The sequence below is a fragment of the Pezoporus wallicus genome, unplaced genomic scaffold, assembly GCF_028554395.1.
Source record: "Pezoporus wallicus isolate ANWC-B61680 ecotype Strahan unplaced genomic scaffold, APGP_CSIRO_Pwel_v1 contig_14644, whole genome shotgun sequence".
NCBI classification, from domain to species: Eukaryota; Metazoa; Chordata; class Aves; order Psittaciformes; family Psittacidae; genus Pezoporus; species Pezoporus wallicus.
Genome location: NW_026635775.1, coordinates 25,539 through 38,014, shown reverse-complemented (window position 1 = coordinate 38,014; position 12,476 = coordinate 25,539). Strand labels below are relative to the sequence as shown.

Below are 12,476 nucleotides of genomic sequence, written 5' to 3'. Positions count from 1 at the left end.
GCTTGGGCAGCACCAGGCACGTGTAGGAGGTGCAGGGGCACCGGTGCCCCTTGGGGTGAAGCTCCCTCAGGCTGTGAACGCTGTTTCCTGCTGCTCTGCCATTAAATGCTGATGCTGCCTCGATGTCTGATGGGGTCAGGGCTGCAGGAGCATCCCAGCGTGCTGGGCTCAGGGGATGAGCCGGGTCTGGATGTGCTCAGGGCCTCCACAGCATTCTCCTGAGGCCTTGCAGCGACAGCGATGCCGCCCCGGTGGCAGCAGCCCTGCAGTGCGGGTGCCACCCCCGGCAAGGGTGGGACAACGCGGTCCCCACTGCCCTGAGCAGCTCCAGGGTGCACCAGGGCCCTCGTGATGGAGCCGGGGCAGCTTGAGCAAGAGGGATGAGGACGGGAGTGGGCGCCGAGCGGGGCGCACCCAGGCGGGAGGGAGGAAGCGGGAGGGTGTTGCTGAGCCGAGGATTAGGGCAGGGAGGTCACGGGTGCGGAAGGGCTGAGGCAGGCGCGATGCTGGTGGGGCTGGCAGTGATGCTGCGTGGGCCGGGCGCAGCGTGGTCACCGCGGGATCTTGGCTCATCCCCAGGACACGGCCCAGGGGGGTCCCCCGCGGCCCCGCATCGTGTCCTGGGCAGAGCTGCGGAGCAGAGGGGCAGAGCATCCCGCTGCCAGCGCCCCGACATCCCTGTGCCCGCTGCGGGGCTGCTCCACCTGCTGCTGCTTCCCCGCGTCCTCGCTCACCGGGTGCCTTTCACGTTTTGCCATTGCTGGTCATAAAAGCTGATGGCCGGATGCTGAATCACCGCGGGACGGAGCCCTCTTCCCTGTGCTCTCTGCCGGAGGACCAAATGGAGAGGGGGGGAATCCTCCAACGTCAGAGAATCACAGAATCAGTGAGGCTGGGAAAGCCCTTTCAGCTCACCCAGTCCCAACTGCCCAGGCCACCACTGCCCCATGGCACTGAGGGTGTGTGAACACTTGCAGGGACGGTGACTGAAGCCCTGCCCTGGGCAGTTCCAATGCCTGAGCCCTCTGGGGAAGGAATTGTTCCTAATACCCAGCGCAAAGTGGATTGAAGAGGCTCTGATGAGGGCGCCCGGCACCACCCGCTCCATGCCAAGGAGTTGCCTTTCCCCTGGGTCTCACTTTTCCTGCTCAGCAGGAAGCTCTTATCACCCGGTGTAGATAAGGACCGGCTCCAGCAGCCTCCGCAGCTTCCACCCCAAGGAGCGGTGGGGACCCGAGTTGGCGGCGGGGCTGTTGCTGGGTGGGATGCAAGCAGAGATAGACCCTGAAACAGAGGGGGAAAGGGCGTCGGGAGCGCCCCGGGTGGCTGGTGGTGGCCTAAGCTCAGTGTGGGGCAGCAGTGACCCATTAACCCCTCCCAAAAGTGGGGCTCATTAGCTTGGGCGTATCAGCTGAGTCACAGCCGGGGGTGGGAGAGCCACGGGGCAGAGGGACAGAGCCAGGAGCTGCCCGTCCCCGGGTGCCCCGGTGGCAGCTGGCCCGGGCTCGGCTCCCGTGGAGCCGTGGGAGCGCAGGGCAGTGCTGCAGGGAAGGAGGAACCCCGCTAGGTTCAATGGCCTCAGAGCTGCCTCGGGGGTGCCAGCAAAGGAGAAAATCCATTGGGAAGCGCTGCTGGAGAGGGGGAGCCAGCGGGGGGGATTCACCCTGCTGAGCCCCGTGTGGATGCTCATGGGCAGATGGAGCAGCGGCTCCCCCCTGGGCCACCCCTGTGCGGAGATGCCGAGGGTGACCCTGCGGCAATGGGTGCACGAACAGGAGCTCCCGTCCCATCCTGTCCATGGGAGCAGGCACGGAGCTGAGCTCGGCTCCTGGCACAGCCGGGGTTGGGGCAGCAAGTTCCTTTCCATGGGTCTGGCTGTGTATGTATGGGTCTGCTATTGCTGGGGGTGAGGGCAGAGCCCCGGCCATGCAGGAGCTGCTGCTACTGCTGCTGCTTGTTCTCGTTCTTGTTCTGCTTGCTTGTTCTTGCACTGCTTGCTACTTGTTCTACGCCTGCATGGCATGTGCTGAGGTGGGGTGAGCAATGCAGCAGCCTGGGGGATGGCAGCAGCCCCAGCTCCTGTGTGCCTGCACCTACCAGGTTGTTCTGCTGCACCGGGTGATGCAGCCACGTTCCCATCCTGGCCAGGGGACTCTGGATCCTCCCCACGCTGAGTGCATGGGGGGAGTGAGGGCACTGGGGTGATGGGCAGGGATAAACGGCCCAAGGTGCTGTTAGAGCGGGGATTCATTCAAACCCTGCCTGGCCAAAGGAAGAAATCAGCTCTTCCTTCAGGGCATTGCAGTGGGTTCAGGGGTGCCCCAAGCTGCATCCCCCTGCGCTGGGGGAGCTTTGCATGCGGTCAGAGCTGCTAAAACGGGATCCCTGCCTCTCTTCTCGGGGCCTGATCCCTTTGCATGGCAGCAGCAGGAGGGGGGCTCCCGGCACTCCCGGCCCTGTGCGGTGATGGTCCAGGACCAGCAGAAGGTGTGGGGTGGGGAGGGAGCAAGGAGGAGCTGTGGGGGTGGTTGAGGCCCTGCGGAGGGAGGTCTTGGAGCAAGGTGAGGTGGGGAGGCTGGAGCCGCCTGGGGAGGAGCAGTCGGAGCAGCCGGGGCAGAGCTGGGTGGGTGCCGGGAGCGATGGACCCACCGCAGCCTCCTGCAAGGGGCTTTGGGATGGAGCTGGGGAGCGCAGCCCGTGCCCCCATCCCCACCCGGGCTGGGTGTGCCCCTGCCCGCAGGCTCTGCCCTCCGGGGGGACACGGAGGGACCATGGGTGCTGTCAGTGCTGTGGGCTGGATGCTGCTGCTGCTGCAGGCAGTGCCCTGGGCTGCAGGTGGGTGCAGGGACGGTGTTTGGGGTGGCAATGGGGTGGCGTGGCCGGGGTGGTGGCCTGGGATGGGAGCCCAGTGCCCAGGGGGGCGATGGGGGGGGCGCAGGGAGGTGATGGGGTGCTTGGGACAGCCCCAGCCCGGCCGCTGCCCACCCCCTGCCCGTGCTCCCCAGGGGCCCAGCCCTGCAGCCCCAAATACTTTGGTGGCGGGGCCATGGTGTGCGTCTGCAATGCCACGTACTGCGACACGCTGGACCCCGTGGTGCTGCCGGCGCCGGGCACCTACGTCAAGTACGAGAGCAGCAAGGCCGGGAAGCGGCTGGAGCGCAGCGAGGGGAGCTTCCAGCGCAGCGCCGTGACCCCAGGTACCTGCTGCAGCCGAGCGGGTGCCAGCGCAGCCGCCGGCAGCGTGCGCTGAGCCGGGGTCTCCATCGCAGGGCTGCTGCTCACAGTCAACGTCTCCACGTTGTACCAGCGCGTGAAGGGCTTCGGCGGCTCCCTCTCCGATGCTGCTGCCCTCAACATCCTGGCACTGTCACCGCCGGCCCAGGACAAGCTGCTGCAATCCTACTTCTCGGAGGGAGGTGAGCAGGGGGCGTGGGGCGGCTCAGGGGGTCCCCGGTGGTGGCTGTGTCCCTGTCCCCACCACTGGGACACCCATGGCCTGGCTGCTCCAGGGCTGCTCGATGCCTTTCCTGCTCCACAGGGATTGAATACAACCTCCTCCGGCTCCCCATGGCTTGCAGCGACTTCTCCATGCGCCCCTACAGCTACGACGATGTCGCCGACGACTACGAGCTGAAGCACTTCAAGCTGGCGGAGGAGGATGTGAAGATGAAGGTGGGAGGCTGAAGCACCTTGTCCTGTCTCGTGCCGGAGCTCCTGTGTGTGCCGGGACCCCCGTGACTGCGTGGGGTGCATGGGGACAGCCTGTGGGAGCTGGCACCTCCTCCAGGGCACGTCCCGGCGCATCCTGGCTGGCACCGGCAAGGCGCAGAGCAGGGCACAGTGCCATGGGGTGTTGCTCCCTGGTGCCGTTCTCCCCATGGGTCCTTTGAGGTGCTCCAATCCCTCCCTGGGCCGGGTGGTACCGAGGGGGAGGCTGCAGCTGGAGCTGAGCCCATCCCTCTGCCCCCTCCTGCAGATCCCCCTCCTGCACCGAGCCTCGGCCATGAGCAAGCGGCCGCTGTTGCTCTATGGCAGCCCCTGGACAGCCCCAGCCTGGATGAGGAGCAACGGGGATGTCCGCGGGAAGGGCACACTCAAGGGGCAGGCGGGGGACAAGTACCACAAGACCTGGGCCAACTACTTCATCAAGTAGGGTCCCCTCGGGGCCCGGATGGGGTGGATGAGCAGAGGGAGGGATGGGGTGGGCAGAGGGAGATGGGGTGGGCAGAGGGAGGGATGGGGTGGGCAGAGGGAGATGGGGTGGGCAGAGGGAGGGATGGGGTGGGCAGAGGGAGATGGGGTGGGCAGAGGGAGATGGGGTGGGCATAGGGAGATGGGGTGGGCAGAGGGAGGGATGGGGTGGGCAGAGGGAGGGATGGGGTGGGCAGAGGGAGGGATGGGGTGGGCATAGGGAGATGGGGTGGGCAGAGGGAGGGATGGGGTGGGCAGAGGGAGATGGGGTGGGCAGAGGGAGGGATGGGGTGGGCAGAGGGAGGGATGGGGTGGGCAGAGGGAGATGGGGTGGGCAGAGGGAGGGATGGGGTGGGCAGAGGGAGGGATGGGGTGGGCAGAGGGAGATGGGGTGGGCAGAGGGAGGGATGGGGTGGGCAGAGGGAGATGGGGTGGGCAGAGGGAGATGGGGTGGGCAGAGGGAGGGATGGGGTGGGCAGAGGGAGATGGGGTGGGCAGAGGGAGATGGGGTGGGCAGAGGGAGGGATGGGGTGGGCAGAGGGAGATGGAGCGGGCAGAGGGAGGGATGGAGCGGGCAGAGCTGGCGCGGCTGACGCTGCCCTCCCTTGCCCGCGCCAGGTTCCTGGATGAATACGCCAAACACAACGTGACCTTCTGGGCCGTGACGGTGCAGAACGAGCCCCTCGCGGCGCTCCTCACCCCCCCCAAGTTCCCCACCATCGTCTTCACGGCCGAGCAGCAGCGGGACTTCGTGGTCCAGGACCTGGGCCCCGCGCTGGCCCAGAGCTCCCACCGCACCCGGCTCATCATCCTGGACGACCAGCGCATCCACCTCCCGCACTGGGCCAAAGTGGTGAAGGGCAAAGCCACCCTGTCCTGCTCCTTCCTCTTCCTCCTTGCCCCGTCCCACCCAAGCCTTGGGGTTTAGGTGCAAACCAAGCCGGCGGCCGCTCCCACCCCAAGAGCGCCGCAGAGCCGAGTCTGCTGGAGCCGGCTCCCTCGGCTGCAGCCTCCTCGCAGCTGCCCGGCTGCAGCAGGGACGGGAGGTGGCATCCGCGCCCCGGGTTCCTGCGGCGCGGCGCGCACAGGAGCTGCTGGCACCGGCAGGGCTCCGGCTGCTTCGTCTCAGCCCTCGCAGCGCTCCCAGAGCCGCTTGCGGGAATCGCCGTTAACCGAAAGGACACGAAACGCGCTCCTGCCGCGGCTCGAGCGGGGCTGCGGCTGCAGGGGACGGGCAGGGCCGGGGTGCAAGGGGGATGCGGAGGGAGGACCGGGAGCTGTGCATGGGTGAGGAGCCCAATGAGGGGCACGTCTGCCCCGCACACCCATCGCTCTGGATCATGAGCACATGGCCCTAGGAGACTCCAGTATGGGTTCTATGCATCCGTCCACATGGGGCCCAGGTGGGCCTATTGCTCTCTACAACTGCCGGGATGGAGCCGGGAGGGGTCTGGTCTCTGCTCCCAGGGAGCAGGGAATGGGAATGGTTGGACGGGATGAGCTGAAAGGTCTTTTCCAACCCAGTCGATTCCATGGTGTGAGGTGTCTGCTCTGCTCCCCCCACCAGGTCCTGGGCAATGCCACCGCTGCCCGCTACGTCGCCGGCATTGGGGTTCACTGGTACCTGGACAGCATCGTCCCCCCGCGCTGCAGCCTGGAGGCCACGCACGAGCTCTTCCCTCACCACTTCCTGCTCTACACAGAGGCCTGCAGCGGGTTCCTCACCTTCCGCTTCTCTGTGTCCCTGGGCTGCTGGGACCGGGGGCAGCGCTACAGCCACAGCATCCTCACGGTACGGCCTCCCCCGGCACTGCCCACCCGGGGCTGGGGGCTCAGCTCTGCTCAGCCCCATTCCCTCCTGACCAGGTCCTGAACCACTTTGTGTCCGGTTGGACCGACTGGAACCTGGCCCTGGACATGAAGGGGGGCCCCAACTGGGTCAAGAACTACGTGGACAGCCCCGTCATCGTGGACAGCAGCAAGGACGTCTTCTACAAGCAGCCCATGTTCTACCACATGGGGCACTTCAGGTGGGGCACGTTTGGGAGTGGGGCAGGGGTGATGCCACCAGCCTGAGAGGGGGTCCCCATCGCTGTCCTGGTGCTGTCCCCACAGCAAGTTCATCCCCGAGGGCTCGCAACGCGTGGGGCTGCAGCGGAGCCGCCGGTGCCTCATCTGCCAGCTCGAGCACGTGGCCGTTGTGCGCCCCGATGGGGCCCTGGTCCTGGTGGTGCTCAACAGGTCAGTGGGGCAGGGCCCATGGGGACACCCGGCTGTGGCCGGGCCGGTGCGCTCAGCTCCTCTCACCCCCAGGTCTGGCTGGGACGTGCCCTTTGGGATCCAGGACCCTGCCATCGGCTTCATCAAGACTGTGGCTCCGGCCAACTCCATCCAGACCTACCTGTGGCGCCAGCAGTGATGGCTGGGACGGCGCTGGGGCTGGTGCTGAGCCGGGGGGGACCTCTGGGGGTCCCCCTGCGATGATGGAAGCCTCTGGTGACCACTGCAAGGGGCTCTGTGTGCTCCCTGCGCTGCGCCCCTGCTGCTCCGGTGCTTCCCAGCTCCCCCCAGCCCCACTGCTCCGTGTCCTGGCCCTCGCTCCCACACGTGGCTCCCATGGACCCTTCGCGTGCGCCAAGCGGAGCCGTGACGCGGCCGCTCCGGTATGCGCCATCCCGTCAGCGTTTCCTCTGCGCGCTCGGAAACAGCGCGGTTTTCCTCGGGAAGGGCCGCTCCGGAGGGCTCCGTGTGGGGCTGCCGTGCCGATGGCTGCAGCTGGAGCCGCAGCCGCCCGCCAGCGCCTGATGGCTTTCAGATGTGCTCTGGGTTTACCCCAACCCGCCTTCGTTTCCCTCTTTATTAAACCGAAATCCCGCTGCAGCAAAGGGAACTCGCTCTGTGTCCTCCTGCGCCAAGCGGGGCTGATGCCATCCCACAGCTCCCGCTGGCCGCATCCAGCCACCCTCCGCACAGACTCCCCTCTATTCTGGCCGTGGAGCTGGCAGCCCACAATTACCTGGCCGTCCTGTTTGCTCTCCTTAAATACCAGTTACAGTGTTTGCTCGCTCCAGCTTTTGGGAACGTTACCAGCATCTTTGAAGTGATGGAATGAGAAAGCCAGAGCGCTCCTTGGCAGCGTCCCCTGTGTGCGAGCCGCGGAGCTGCTGATGCTGGGGGAAAACTCATCAAAGGAGAGGTTTAGCAGCTGGATGGAGTGCGGCAGGGAGGTGGCACCAGGCTCCGTCTGAGCCCTGCTCATGGAGCACGTCCATGGCCGGAGGGATTGCTCCCATCGCCCACGTGTGCCTGGACCAGGGTTGTCCCCTTGGCCACCCGCATCAGGGGAACACTGGGGCCGGGCCGAGGCTGCCTCTCCCGTGGCTCCTGTTTCTCCTGATGCGGGTGCCTGCAATTAAGGAGATCCCGAAGGAGGAGGTGCAGAGCCCAGACTTGTTTTGATGATCGTAAACCACTGCAGCCTGCTCCACCCAGCCCCACTGTGGGCCTGGGGCGCAGGCGTGGGGGGTACAGCCACACAGCAGGGGGGAGCAGGGCCCCGGAGAGCAGCACCCATAGCCCCTCACTGCGCCTATGGCACCCTCACAGTGGCCCTGGTGATGCCTCCGCCCACTGCTGGTACAGCCACATGCAGGGGATGGCGGCTGCTGCTGGGTGGGTCTCAAGGCTGAGCCCCCATGGGACCCTCGGCCCGTTTGGGGTGTCCCAGGGGAGATGAGGTGGCTGCTGTGGGGCTCTTCCCAAGGGGAGCGCTGTGCTGGGGCTGGGTGCGGTGGCACTTGGGGGGCACCCCACTGGGACAGGACTGGGAGCTGTGGTGAGTGTTGAAAGCTCTCGCAGGAGCCAGGTTGCAAAACCATCCCCGGGCTCCAGCTGGGAGCCCTATGGGCTGTCCCGGCCCGACTCACCTTTCCTGCTCCACCGGACGCCGCCGCCTCCCTCCCCGCGGAGCCACGGAGCAGGTCCTGCCGCCCGCGCCCACGGAGACGCAGCAGAGGGATCCTGGGCTGCAGGTGGGTACCGCGGGTCCGGAGCTGCCGGTGGGGATGGGGACGGCCCCAGAGCAGGAGAGCGCTGAGGCCGTGCCCAGGGAACGGGAGGGGATGCGCGGGACCGGCCCCGGCCCCATCCTGCACAGTGAGCTCCCTGCCCCGCACCGTCCCACCCGCACTCCCCTGCAGCACCGGGTGTGGAGCAGGCTCATCCCATGCCCCCATGGAGAAGCTCCTATCCCAGGGCGGGGTGGGAGGACCAGAAGGGAGCAGGGCAATGTGGGACCCCTTGGTGCTGGGAGCTTGAGCCCCAAAGCACCGTGTGAGGACAAGCCCTGGCTGCCGCGCTTGTGGGGTTGGGAGCGTGGAGCTGTTGGCTGCGGCACCGGGAACGTGTGGAGCATCAGGACATGGCACAGCCATGGGACAAGCAAGGAGTGGGAGGGATGTGATGGGAGTGAAGTGAATCATGGAATTGCAGTCAGTGAAGCTGGAAAAGCCCTTTCATCTCATCCAGCCCCATCTGCCAAGGCCACCACTAAGCCATAGCACTGAGGGGGTGTGAACACCTCCAGGACCGGTGCCTGCAGCACTCTCCTGGGCAGCCTGATCCAGTGGGGCAGGAATTGTTCCTCGGCTCCATCTAAACCTGCCCTGGTGCAGCTTGAGGCCGTTTCCTCTTGTCCCATCCCTTGTCCCTTGGGAGCAGAGCCCAGCCCCTCCTGGCTCCATCCTCCTGTCAGGCAGTTGTAGGGAGCGATCAGGTCCCTCCTGACCCTTCTCCATCTGAGCCCCACAGGTCCCTCAGCCCTTCCCCATCACTTGTGCTCCAGCAGGGAACCGGTTGCTGACACCGCTCACCCGCTCCCAGCCTGGTTCTTGTCCCCAGAGGTTCGATGGGGCTGGGCAGTGCCAGGGCCCTGGGCTGGCTCCTGCTGGCGCAGGCAGCGTGGCGAGCAGCAGGTAGGTGCTGGTGCCGTGCCCGGGGCCGGAGGGCAGCGCTTTGGCGTCCATGGTGAGCCGGGCTCCCAGCCGGTGCCTCCTCCCGCAGGTGGCCGTCCCTGCGATGCCAAGGACTTCGGGCAGGGCTCCCTGGTGTGCGCCTGCAGCGCCGCGTACTGTGACACCCTGGACCCCGTGGTGCTGCCGGCGCCGGGCACCTACGTGAGGTACGAGAGCAGCAAGGCCGGGAAGCGGCTGGAGCGCAGCCAGGGGAGCTTCCAGCACAACGCAGCCACCCCAGGTACCCGGTGGGGCCGGACGTGGGGCACGGAGCCCATCCCTGCCTGCGGCTGCGATGGTCTCTGTCCCCTGCAGATTTCCACCTCACCCTGGACACGGCGCAGCGGTACCAGAAGGTGAAGGGCTTCGGTGGCTCCGTCACAGACTCGGCTGCCATCAACATCTTGTCCCTGTCCAAGGATGCTCAGAATCACCTTCTCCGCTCCTACTTCTCCGAGGAGGGTGAGCCTGAGGCAGGGCGATGCTGTGGCGCGGTGGGGCTGCTCCGACCTCTTCTGCTCAGGGTCTGGCTCCTGAGACCCCTGCCAAGGGGCTGCTCCCCCCAAAGACGCCCCAGGGATGTCCATCACCACCCATGTCCCCAGGCATCGAGTACAACCTCGTGCGCGTCCCCATGGCCAGCACCGACTTCTCTGTCCGCCTGTACACCTATGCTGATGCAGAGGGTGACTTCGAGCTGAAGCACTTCAACCTGACGGAGGAGGATACGCGGATGAAGGTGAGTCCCAGAGGGTGAGCCCGGGTGGGATGGGATGGGATGGGGAAGGGGAGCACCTTCCCACTGATGGGGAGGGAGGGCACTCATCCTGCTGCCCATGATGCTGGCACTGAGGCATGCCCAGAGCACCCGCTGCCATCCCGGTTCTCTGCAGATCCCCATCCTCCGGGCAGCCCAGGCAATGGCCAAGCACCCGCTGTCGCTCTACGCCAGCCCCTGGACCTCCCCGGTGTGGATGAAGACGAACGGCGCGATGACGGGGAGGGGGACGCTGAAGGGCAGCCCCGGGGACAAGTACCACCAGGCCTGGGCCAAGTACTTCATCCGGTGAGGGGCTGCGGAGCGCGGTGGGTGCCGGGGGCACGGGGCCGGCGCTGCCACAACGGGGCCCTTCACCGTGTGCCGCACACCCAGGTTCCTGGATGAATACGCCAAACACAACCTGACCTTCTGGGCAGTGACAGCGGGGAACGAGCCCACAGCTGGGGAGATCATCTTCTACCCCTTCCAGTGCCTGGGCTTCTCCCCCGAGCACCAGCGGGACTTCATCGCACGGGACCTGGGCCCCGCGCTGGCCAACAGCTCCCACCGCGACGTCCGCCTCATCATCCTGGATGACCAGAGGGTGATGCTGCCCTACTGGGCTGAGGTGGTGAGTGCCCGTATCTGCTGTCATGGCCCAATGCGGATCTCCCAGCCCTGGGCACCGGTGACCCTCTTCTCCTGCCAGGTCCTCAAAGACCCCGTGGCTGCCAGCTACATCAGCGGCATCGGCATCCACTGGTACCTGGACTTCCTGGCGCCCATCGACCTCACGCTGTCCATCACCCACCACCTCTTCCCAGATTATTTCCTCCTCTCCACCGAGGCTTCCGCCGGCTCCTACTTTTGGGAGCCCAGGGTGGTGCTGGGCGGCTGGGACCGCGGCAGCAAGTACAGCCACAGCATCCTGACGGTAGGGCTCGGCTGGTGACACGGACATGCCACCCCCCTGCGCCCTCCGCGGCTCAGCACCATCATCTGCTCCACAGAACCTCAACAACTACGTGACGGGTTGGACCGACTGGAACCTGGCCCTGGACATGAAGGGGGGCCCCAACTGGAGCAAGAACTACGTGGACAGCCCAATCATCGTGGACAGCAGCAAGGACGTCTTCTACAAGCAGCCCATGTTCTACCACATGGGGCACTTCAGGTGGGGCATGGCTGGGAGTGGGGCAGGGGTGATGCCACCAGCCTGAGAGGGGGTCCCCATCGCTGCCCTGGTGCTGTCCCCGCAGCAAGTTCATCCCCGAGGGCTCGCAGCGTGTGGGGCTCGCTGTGTCCAAGAGGTGCCACCGCTGTGACCTGGAGCACTCGGCGTTCCTGCGCCCCGACGGCGCCGTGGTCCTGGTGGTCCTGAACCGGTGAGTGCCTGAGCCCTGTGCCCAGCCCGGAGCACGGCTGCCTCCTGACCTGCGACCCCTTCGCCTTCCCCACAGCTCCCCTGTGGACGTGTCCTTCGGGATCTCTGACCCACGGGTTGGCTTCTTCGAGGCCACGGCTCCCAGTGACTCCATCCAGACGTTCCTCTGGAAGCAGCCAGCCTAGGATGGATGTGGCTCATGGAGAAGGGAGCTGCTGGCACCAGGAGTGTGGTGCTGGAGGGGGGCTTGGGGACAGGCCCCTGTGTGGGGCTGGGGACACCGCAGGGGACCTGGTTGATCCAAGGGCTGTGATGCCTGCTCTTTTCTAGATGTTTTCATACAATAAAGAGGTTTTCTACAGCCTCGCCTGCAGCCCCTCTGCCCTCCCTTGCTGGACCGTGCCAGGGGCCAGAGGAGGCAGGTTTGGGGCTGAGGTACCTGCTGTGAGCTCTATGGGGTTCCTGGGGGCACGCTGGGGACTGGGCCCATGCAGCAGGGAGGCAAAGGGCTGTCACCCCAAGGGACAGCATCCCCCCCACTGCAGCATCCCCTGGGCAGGCACCAGGAGCTGGCAGGGATGGGGAGCTGGGATTGAGCACAGAGCCCGGACGTCAGCAGCTCCGGCCAGAGCAGGCGGCTGCGGTTTCTGCCGCTGGAGCAGCATCAGCCCTCCCCGGCTAATGGGAACCGGGAGCGCCGGGTACATACTTCCCGAGTGACGTGATGGGGGGAGAGGGCCCGGGGGGGCTGCATTGACTCATCCCTTTCCCGTGGGGCCCCTCGAGCTGGGCCAGCACGGGGGAGGCTCCAGCGCCGGTCCTGGCACCGCGGCTTCGCTCCCCCCACACCGCGGCTCCCCCCCCGGCCATCGCACACACGCGGGGGGGTGGCACAGCCTGTCCCTGCCCCGAACAAGCGAGCGCTGTTTCCTGGCCCCGTTTCCATCGCAGCCGCTCGGGGTGCCCCGGGGGAGCCCCGCGGTGCTGCAGGGACCCGCGGAGCCTGGGTGGCCGCGATGCGCTCTTGGCAGAGCCAGCGGCAGCGGCTCCCCGCTGCGGGCGGGGGCACGGAGGCAAACGGAGCCGGGAGGGAGCCCTGCGGCGGCCACCGCCGCTCCTGCCCGCACCC

The 12,476-nt window shown here is 66.6% G+C and overlaps 3 protein-coding genes across 3 annotated transcripts in view; 2 read left to right on the top strand and 1 right to left on the bottom strand.

Annotated features, from left to right (window-relative positions):
- The window catches only part of FDPS (farnesyl diphosphate synthase), a 50,900-nt gene that overhangs the window by 34,257 nt on the left and 4,167 nt on the right, over positions 1-12,476 (bottom strand). The window lies entirely within an intron of this gene.
- LOC130593220 (lysosomal acid glucosylceramidase-like) lies at positions 2,924-7,372 on the top strand. Its single transcript, XM_057398197.1, has 9 exons — positions 2,924-3,197; positions 3,270-3,416; positions 3,539-3,672; positions 3,977-4,149; positions 4,810-5,044; positions 5,759-5,983; positions 6,058-6,221; positions 6,307-6,432; positions 6,505-7,372. Exons 1-9 carry the CDS (start codon positions 2,924-2,926, stop codon positions 6,608-6,610), a joined length of 1,584 nt encoding a protein of 527 aa, XP_057254180.1. The 3' UTR covers positions 6,611-7,372.
- Positions 9,337-11,569, top strand: LOC130593228 (lysosomal acid glucosylceramidase-like). The gene is made up of 8 exons (XM_057398217.1): positions 9,337-9,665; positions 9,809-9,942; positions 10,097-10,269; positions 10,357-10,594; positions 10,673-10,897; positions 10,974-11,137; positions 11,223-11,348; positions 11,424-11,569. The coding sequence occupies exons 2-8, from the start codon at positions 9,838-9,840 to the stop codon at positions 11,530-11,532; spliced, it is 1,140 nt and encodes a 379-aa protein (XP_057254200.1). The 5' UTR covers positions 9,337-9,665; positions 9,809-9,837; the 3' UTR covers positions 11,533-11,569.

Bases quoted from the DNA above. Each gene is read 5' to 3' on its own strand.
- LOC130593228 (XM_057398217.1), top strand. From the start codon at position 9,838: ATGGCCAGCACCGACTTCTCTGTCCGCCTGTACACCTATGCTGATGCA. The intron at 10,898-10,973 runs GTAGGGCTCGGC...TCTGCTCCACAG, and splicing joins ACAGCCACAGCATCCTGACG to AACCTCAACAACTACGTGAC. The intron at 11,138-11,222 runs GTGGGGCATGGC...CTGTCCCCGCAG, and splicing joins TACCACATGGGGCACTTCAG to CAAGTTCATCCCCGAGGGCT.
- LOC130593220 (XM_057398197.1), top strand. From the start codon at position 2,924: ATGGGGGGGGCGCAGGGAGGTGATGGGGTGCTTGGGACAGCCCCAGCC. The intron at 4,150-4,809 runs GTAGGGTCCCCT...TGCCCGCGCCAG, and splicing joins TGGGCCAACTACTTCATCAA to GTTCCTGGATGAATACGCCA. The intron at 6,433-6,504 runs GTCAGTGGGGCA...TCTCACCCCCAG, and splicing joins GTCCTGGTGGTGCTCAACAG to GTCTGGCTGGGACGTGCCCT.